At 50.2% G+C, this 8,648-nt stretch overlaps 1 protein-coding gene across 1 annotated transcript; it reads left to right on the plus strand.

Moving 5' to 3' along the window:
• The first annotated feature begins 4,743 nt into the window (after window positions 1-4,743).
• On the plus strand, window positions 4,744-6,108 carry LOC124685824. The gene is made up of 2 exons (XM_047219858.1): window positions 4,744-5,865; window positions 6,025-6,108. Exons 1-2 carry the CDS (start codon window positions 4,744-4,746, stop codon window positions 6,106-6,108), a joined length of 1,206 nt encoding a protein of 401 aa, XP_047075814.1.
• Window positions 6,109-8,648: the final 2,540 nt, after the last annotated feature.

Raw genomic sequence — 8,648 nt, forward strand, 5'->3', positions numbered from 1 at the left:
AAAATATTTCGGGTTTTCAAAATCAACACCTGAAATTTCCTTTAAAGAAGAGCTACCTGAAAATTCTGGTTCCCGAAAATTCGGGTTCAGGATCGGGAAATCCCGTATTGCCCAAAATAGTTCACGGTGAACATAAATTAGAGCTCTGTTGGAGCCGTGGAAGGTGAGAGAGGACATGGGTTGGTTTTGGCGTCGAATCAAAGAAGATGGAGTCTCTCTCATCGCCGGAGCTCGTCCTCGCGGAGCATGTGGGCGTAGGTTGCGTGACGACCGACGCTTGGTTGCGGGCAGCGTTCCACATCTGGCTCCGGGCGACGCAGTGACCAGTTGTGGGCGGCGCGAGATGCCTGAGAGAGCGGCCGACCTAGCGTTGAAGGTTGTTGGCGTGCAGGTGCAGCTAGGGTCCCCAGCCGGTGGCGCAGTTTTGTTGGTTACGTGGTGCTGTGGTGGTGGCTCTGTTTAAAATAGCCCTAGCCCAACTATAGCGTGGCTATAGCCTTCCGCAATACCCGCGGCTACGGCTAGATCCTTTAAAGGCTAAATGAAAATAGCCTCTAATAGCTCGGCTACAACTATTTAGCCCTAATTTAGGATAATAGCGGCTATCTTCCCGCACAACGGGTCCAAAAAAAAAATTGACCCAAAATTTCCAGAGGGGTCCAATTTATGAACACCACTATACCATGAACTGCTACTACTTAATGATGTTATAATATTTGGACATAACTATGTCCTTAACTATCTATGAACTATGTTTTTGACAGAACTACATGGGAAGTATGTTTTGGTTATGGGCATCTCTCATGTGACAATGTTACTATGGTATCCGTGAATTATTGATCATATATACGATTATATGTTGTCTTAATATTAATATTTTCCTATTATTTAGCAAATTGGATATATGGTCTTAGCCCGTTATAGCCTCATTATAGCCTTATAGCTTCATAAATTTCCGCAGCTATATGCTATACCCCGCTATTTTAAACTGGAGAGAACAGCCAAAATACCACACATGGAAACCAAAAGTGCCGAAAACCACACTTGAAAACCAAAACGCCAAAATACCACTCTTTTCAGTTTTTCAGTGCCAAGCCACCACTAGTGACTAACTGAGAGTAACTTTCTCAAATAAAGACACAGATACCCTTACCTTTTCACACGTCAATGCATTTCATTCAGCACTGTTTGAGGACCATTCCAACACAGCCTATTAAGCAACCAATCAGCAGCAGTTCAACGGCATTTTTACTATATTTCAGTAGCATTCATTAGCATTTTGACAGTATATTTCAGCAACATTTCAACACAAATATATAGACGATATAATATAGATATTCAGCAGCAATACATAGTGGTTTTAGATCATCAAAAGAGCACCAAAGTAGTTCAGACCACAACACTTCATATACATAGTAAAATATCATGGTTCTCACACCCAAATGCACTAAATTTGTTGAAGAGGACTAGCAGCAACATATTTGCTCCTTGTGGACGCACTAGGAGGTGTAGAAGCATGCGCAATAGCTGCAGCCATGCTTCTTATCATTGGACTTGTAGTAGGAGCAAATATTTCTTCTCTTCATTAAATCCCACAGGCTCATCATCCTCATACTCCCCGTCATATGCTTGTTTCGGCCATGCAAAGAAAGGAGCATGGACAAGCTGATCATTCTCATCATCAACAGTGACAAGAGTAGGCCATTATTTTGCCTTTTGTTCTTAATTGTCACACCAAATCTTATTATCCTCGAGACAACACATCTATCAAACAATTGTGCTATCTCTGATTCAGAAATCAAAGGCACAACATCATCACCTGACCCATACCAAATAGTCATTCGTTGATCATTTGACCACTGGAAATTCTCCTCTACAGCCTGCTTTATATGCTCCACGGAAAGATCACGATCCACAACAAACGACCATGTTTTGCCTCTTTTTTACACTTTTCTGCCATCTGCAATCATCAAGTATGATTGAACATCTACTTCTACTTGAAATGCACCGCTGGTATCAACACTGGAATACAAAAACAACACCGCAATCTAGCCTTAATACTATTTACACAACAATTTGAGGCTAAAAAATGAGGGGAAAAAGATCATTACTGAGTTGGGATATCTTCCATGCCTAACGACAGATGGAGGCAGGCAGAGCCAGAGCAAGGTATGGCGTGGCTTTCTTCCTCTTCCTGTAGCACGGGCACGAGAGTGTGTGTGTGTGTGTGTGGGGGGGGGGGGGGGAGTAGAGACCGACGACCGCTAGGGTTGATAGCGGCCGGGCGTGCGGGAGTGAGGCTTGGGCACAGGCACGAAAGGTTGGGGATCGATTGAGGTTCTTTTCCTTCTCTTTTCTTTTGCACATGGGTAGTTTTGGTAAGTAGCAAATATTTCACAGTTTGACTAACGGAGCTTCTCTAAGAACAGACGGTAGTGCTGTTTTAGCATTGGAAAACTGAAAAGAGTGGTATTTTGGCACTATGGTTTTCAAGTGTGGTATTTTGGCACTTTTGGTTTGCATGCGTGGTATTTTGGCTATTCTCTCTTTAAACTGAGGGTGATGGTGTGGTATGTGGCGGCTGGAGCTAGGAGATGCGGTTGGAGTTGGGAACGAAGGAAAGGACTACACGATTGCACGAAGCCAGGAGTTAGGTCTCATTAACATGTGGCAAATTTGGGCTAAACTGGGCTGTTTAGGCCTTTGCAAGAATTTTTCGCTGGACTGCTGCTATTCGTTCGGGTTGTTCGGGCAGATCGGGAAAGTCTACCTACCTGAATTTCCTATCCCCAGTGTGATTCGTTAATCACACTGTTAGTCTCTCAAAAAAAAAACCTACCTGAATTTCCTGAACAAATGTCATGTTCCCAAAACTGCTACCCGAAAATATGTTCGGGTTTTCGGGATCGGGGTTTGGGAGCGGGTATTTCAGGTTCGGGATTTGGGTATCGGGTTTTATGTCCACAGTGAGGCCTTGTTTACTTCTAGGGTATTTATGGGGATGGGAGGGGATTATTCCGTATCCCGGAAAATCCCCACTAGTCCGTTTACTTCTCCGGTTTTGAACGATATAATCCCGAGATATCCCCTCCCATCCCCTCTCATCCTCATATTTTTTGCCTAAATAAAAAACTCTCCATCATACTAGTGTATTTTTGGGAAGGGTATTTGAGGGAATTGGGTGAACACCAAATTCTCTCCCATCCCCGTACCCATTGGTAAGAAAATGGAAAATGATCCAATCCCCCCGGGGGATACGACGCGCTCCAACCTCCGGCTCCGCGGCCGTTGGATGACTATCATCACGCGCACGCGCTACCGTCCAACAGGTCGCGTTATTGGTGGGACCCCCCACGAAACTTTATCTCCTTCCTTATCTCTCTCTCGCAAGTGCTGTTCATCCATGGAGAAGGAGAAATCCACCACGCCGCCGCGCGCCCGCCACGCCACCGCGCCCGGCCGCATGGTCCCGTGCGTTCGCCGCCCCGAACTCGCGCACCTCGCCGCCCGAAGGTCGTCGCGTGGTCCCCAACTCCCTCCGACGCCGGCGGCAACCGAGCTTCCCGCATCCGCGCCGCCGCGTCCCTCGTCGGCGCACACGCCGACCTCGGCCCCCGAGCAGCTTGCACACCTTCGTTCCCCCGCCCCCACGCCGAGCTCCGCCTCCCTCGCGAGCGTCCGCCGCCTCCCCGACCTAATCCTTCGCGGCAGCCGCCGCCGCGTCCTCGTCGGCGCTCACGCGGAGCTCGGCCTCCACCACAGCTCGTGCGCCTTCCCCGCCCCCCACGTCGAATTGGGCGCCGTCGCGCGCCGCCGAGAGGTGCAGCCATGACCCGCGAGGTCCACCTCTCCCCGTCATCGGCCATCGAGGCGCGCAGAGGTGCTCCGAGAGGAGCGGCTGGCCGGTGCTACAAGCGGTCAAGCACACCTCAATGTGCCGCGCGCGGTCCCGGGGTTTGCTGCCGACGGTTTAAGGTTCCGCTATCTTGGGCACTCGACGTTGCTACCGACGGAGACCGGTATTGCTACCTTGGGCGTCCGGTATTGCTACCGGGGAGGGTAGATTTTGCTACCTCACGTGTCCGACGTTGCTACCGATGGTACGAGCAGATTCGTCGTCTTAGGTGGACGGAGTTGCTGCAACCTTGGGCGGCGCTGTTGAAGGCGAGTTCTTGTATCTGACCAGATCTATGTCATGTGGATTTGTAACATAGGAATTTGTTTGTTGCTATAACTTTTATTTTCAGTTTTTGCTACAATTGCACAATATATTTGCTAAGGGGTCTCCGGCGAAGCCTCCGGCGAGGCCTCGTCGCGGTCTTCGACAATTTATTTATATTTTTGCTACAGTAGCATAACATTTTTGCTACGTGGTCTCCGGCGAGTTCTCCGGCGAGGTTCCGGCGAGGTCTCCGGCGAGCCCAGTCTTTTTTCTTTTCTATCATTGACGAACCGTTTTTGCTACACTGAAGCAAAAGCGAGATTTTTTTTACTGCCCGGCAGCAAAAAAGACACGTGTCAGCACGGGGACCCGGGGGCTGGGAAATCAAATCCCCCGAGGGACGCCCAGTACTTTCCTAAGAAAAATATAAGAGAAGTAAACAAGCCCTGATTCATGTGCAGCAAATCTGCTTCCCAGAACCCAGAGCCCCGCCCATAAAGAAAACCTGAAGAAAGGAAAAAACTCAGGTCAGCCCAAATTAGCACGCTCTCCTCAGTCCAAGCCCAGACCTAGCAAGCTCCATGGCGCCGCCGCCGGCGCTGCGCCTCACCGAGTCGCCGCCGGACGAGCTCATCGAGGAGATCCTCCTCCGCCTCCCTCCCGATGAGCCGTCGTGCCTCCTCCGCGCCTCGCTCGTCTGCAAGCCCTGGAGACGCATCATCTCGCACCGCAGGTTCCGCCGCCGCCTCCACGAGCTCCACGGGAGACCCCCCGTACTGGGCTTCCTCCGAAACAACCCCAAGGCCGTAAAAGACTTTGTCGCCACCACAGCCTCAGCCTTCTCCCTCGCCGTCCCAGGTGACTACCTAGCCCTCGACTACCGCCATGGCCGCGCGCTTCTCCTCGACATGGTTCCGGGTTGGGGTGAGCTCGTGTTGTGGGATCCAATCACTGGCGACCAGGAGCGCGTGCCGGTGCCAGAGGCGATGTGGGACAACACGTTCCAGGGAGACAACCCAACCGCAGCCATTGTCTGTGCGGCGGCCGGGTGCGACCACCGCGGCTGTCACGGGAGGAGGCCCTTTCACTTGGTGATGGTCTATTCTGACACCATCGGCTTCCAGAACAGCTACCAAGAGGAGGAGGATCTGGAGTGGGTCACATGGGCGTGCTCCTACTCGTCGGAGACCGGCGAGTGGGGCGACGTGTGCTGCATCCAAGATTCAGGTGTGGACTTCAGGCTCCACACCACCAGCGTGCTCGTAGGGGACACTCTGCTCTACTTCATGTCCGATCGTGGAACAATCATCGAGTACGACTTGGCCGGGGAGGATGCTACCACCATCTCACCCCCGGAGTTCGAAGGGTATGGTTCAGTGGCCCTCATTCTCACCGAGGACGGTGGATTAGGAGTTGCTGAATTTTCTCCAGACTGCGGTCTCAACATGTGGTCGAGGTTGGTTAGTGACGACAATGACGCAGCACTATGGGTAAAGAGCGAGGTCATCTGCCTGGACAATTTGCTCCCAGCTGATGCTCTCGAGGAGGAGGAGGTAAGGCTTTTGAGCTTTGCCGAGAGTGCAAATGTGCTTTTCATCAAGACACCTGCCAGAATCTTCACAATCGAGCTACACTCAGAGCGAGTGAGGAACGTGTGTGAAGAGGATGATGATGATGATGACGATGACGACTCGTGCTCTTTGGTTCCGATTGAAGGCTTCTACACTCCATTGTCGTCTCAAGGCGAAGAAGGTGAACACACTAATAATTTTATCTGTTCATCCTCCTGCTGCATCGACAAAGAAAAAACGAATTTTCTTGCTTATATACAGTAATGACAGCTCTGAATTGTCTTGATTCAGCTTGAAGAACTGAAGCAAGCAGCCACAAGCCATCTGTCATGGATGGTGGATGAGACAGAGGGTTGCCTCAGTGGCAACCTATGAGCAGTGCTGCGCCAAGATTCGTAATGTTTATTTTGTTGCAATCTTGCAGGACCTTTTTGTTGTTATTGTGGTGACTATGTTATCATGGCATTTCTATCCTTATGTGCTGTCACAAGATTGTGGACTATATCTTGTGGTATAAAAGTGCCAATTTTCTGCCATGTAGTAGTCTGAAATATCATATTTGCAATCCAAAGTAGAGTATTGCATTGCAATCTCCCCAGGATTTATTTCTTCCAAGGTTCCAGTGTCTAAATGTACCTTCAGTTATGTTGCACATGCTAGTGTACATGTGGGATTGAGCTCTGATCACTAGAGAGAAATATCAATTAGATAATGGCTTGATGCCGGTATATTGTCTATTTTGGTTGGTCTTACTTTATTAGTTTCTTCATTCAGTCCAAGATCTTCCTATACGTTTGGTGTCCAACATTGGAGGTCAGTACATTATGCAATATATCTTCTTTTATGCAAATCACGTAAGTTGAATCTGAAAAAAGGCAGTGAGACTTTGTTGTCTGGCTGACAAAGCTGATAACTAATCAGCCTTTAAAGATGAAATAATGTTCCTTGACAGCATCCTGGCCCAACTTGAGGTGAAGGGAAACTGAAATTTATTCATATTAAGATTTTTGTTTTCATGGGCCTAGTGCTGTATCAACTAGGAAAAACGATTTCCCTTGCTTACAATGCACATTATTTTTTCTGAATTGCATTGAATAGAGTACGAAGTGCAAAAGATATACACAGAAAAGCAACCCGCCTGTTGCTCTCAGAAGTCAGAAAGAGGCAAAAAAAAAAAAAAAAAAAAAACTGAACATCTATTTTCATGGTATCCGGTTATGCTGTAATAACATCTCTCTGTTTTAGCTAAAGGAATTCAGGAAACACTGTGAAGGCTATGTTCTTGAAGTAAATGAAAAGGTCTGTACTTTCTGTTTATAGCAGAATTGAGATGCCGATCATGCTTAAAGTTCACTTTGTTATTCATCTCATCATACATGTCTACTATATGATTTCGCTAGTGGGGTAGCTTGCGCCAGCGTAGTCAGGACTCGGGAGACGCGACGCCTGAGGTGTGTGACGTGTGTCCGCCAAGGCTCTAGGAGGTGCCGGAGAATCAAAATTTAGAGCATCTTCAGTCCGAGATTTGGGGGCGCCGGACAAAAAAAAAACGTTCCTAGCCGCGTCCCCTAAAGGCTCTTTTTGTCCGGCGCGTCCCGATATGGTGTTCGGTGCCCCGAGCCCGTCCCCGCTCCACAGGGGACGCTGGACACAACGAAAAGCGAGGCAGGTAGTGGCGGGACCGACACGTCAACGACACATTCAAATTTGGACCTAACCGTCGCCTACCTCGCGACGGAAGTTATTCGCGCGCAGTGACACACGACCGAAGCGCCGCAGCTTTTCCTTAATGGCAATGGAGGGGTCTCATCGGTGTTGCACAGCCTCCATGTGTCGCCAGCGTCCGCACGCCACCGCGCGTTCCCGCGCTTTCTTCCCGACGCCGGCGTCTATAAAAGCCCCCCCCCCCCGGCTCAATGGCAGCCACCACAGCCGCCGGCACCCTTTCTCCGCCACAAGCACAGCCCCCGTCGCTCGAACACCACTGCGCAATGATGAACCACCCCGGCGCCGGCCAGTTCCCTCCACCGCCGTCTCCTCCACCACCGAAAGCACCGCAGTTCGACGTCGACGCCACCGCGGAGGAAGTGGCACAGCGGTGCTGGTCGGAGCGGGTTCGTGCAGAGCGGCGGCATCATCTGGCGACAATGGAGCAGTGGGAACGTCAGCAACGGGAGGAGGCTGTGTTGGCGGATAGCATTGCGGCGTTGGACGCCACCACGTAGGAAGAGGCGCGGCGGCGCCGGATTGAGGAGCAGAGGAGGGAAGGCGACGACGCGCTGCTAGAGCAGCGGCGTCTGTTCACCGCCCTACGCCATGGAAAGGCGACGCGCGTAGCAGGAGCTGTGGCGGAGGGGTGGCGATGACGGGGCAGGACCATCGAACGCACCGCTGGGCGGTCAGTAAGGTAGGGTTTAGATGAAATCTAGCCGTTTTCATTCAAACTTTATAATCTATACCTAATAATAAAGGAGCTAAGGTTTCTGCCAAAATTTTCGTCCAACTTTTTTTTGGACCGTTTTACCCTCCCACCAAAGTACATATTACTTCAAATTGCCAAGTACCGGTTCGTTTATTCCCGCGCCTCCAAACCACCTCGTGTTCATGCTCAACTCTAATTCGATCCATGGGTAAAGAGGGTTTTGTCCGAGACGCCAATAAGTAACAATGAAGCATGCTCAAGGTCAGGGTGGGAGCGGCCGAAGGAGAACTTAACCAAGGTAAACTTCGATGCTGCTTTCCACCAATCCACTGACATCGGGAGCATGGGGCTTTGTGGCGCGAACGGATGGAGGAGAATTTGTTGCAGCTGGAGCAGGAAAACTGAGACACCTGCACGATGCGTTGCAAGCAGAAGCTGAAGCTTGCGTTGCGGCAATTGAGGGAGCAGAAGCTCTTGGTTTGCACAGTGTTGT

The sequence above is a fragment of the Lolium rigidum genome, chromosome 2 (genome assembly GCF_022539505.1).
Source record: "Lolium rigidum isolate FL_2022 chromosome 2, APGP_CSIRO_Lrig_0.1, whole genome shotgun sequence".
Classification (NCBI taxonomy): domain Eukaryota; kingdom Viridiplantae; phylum Streptophyta; class Magnoliopsida; order Poales; family Poaceae; genus Lolium; species Lolium rigidum.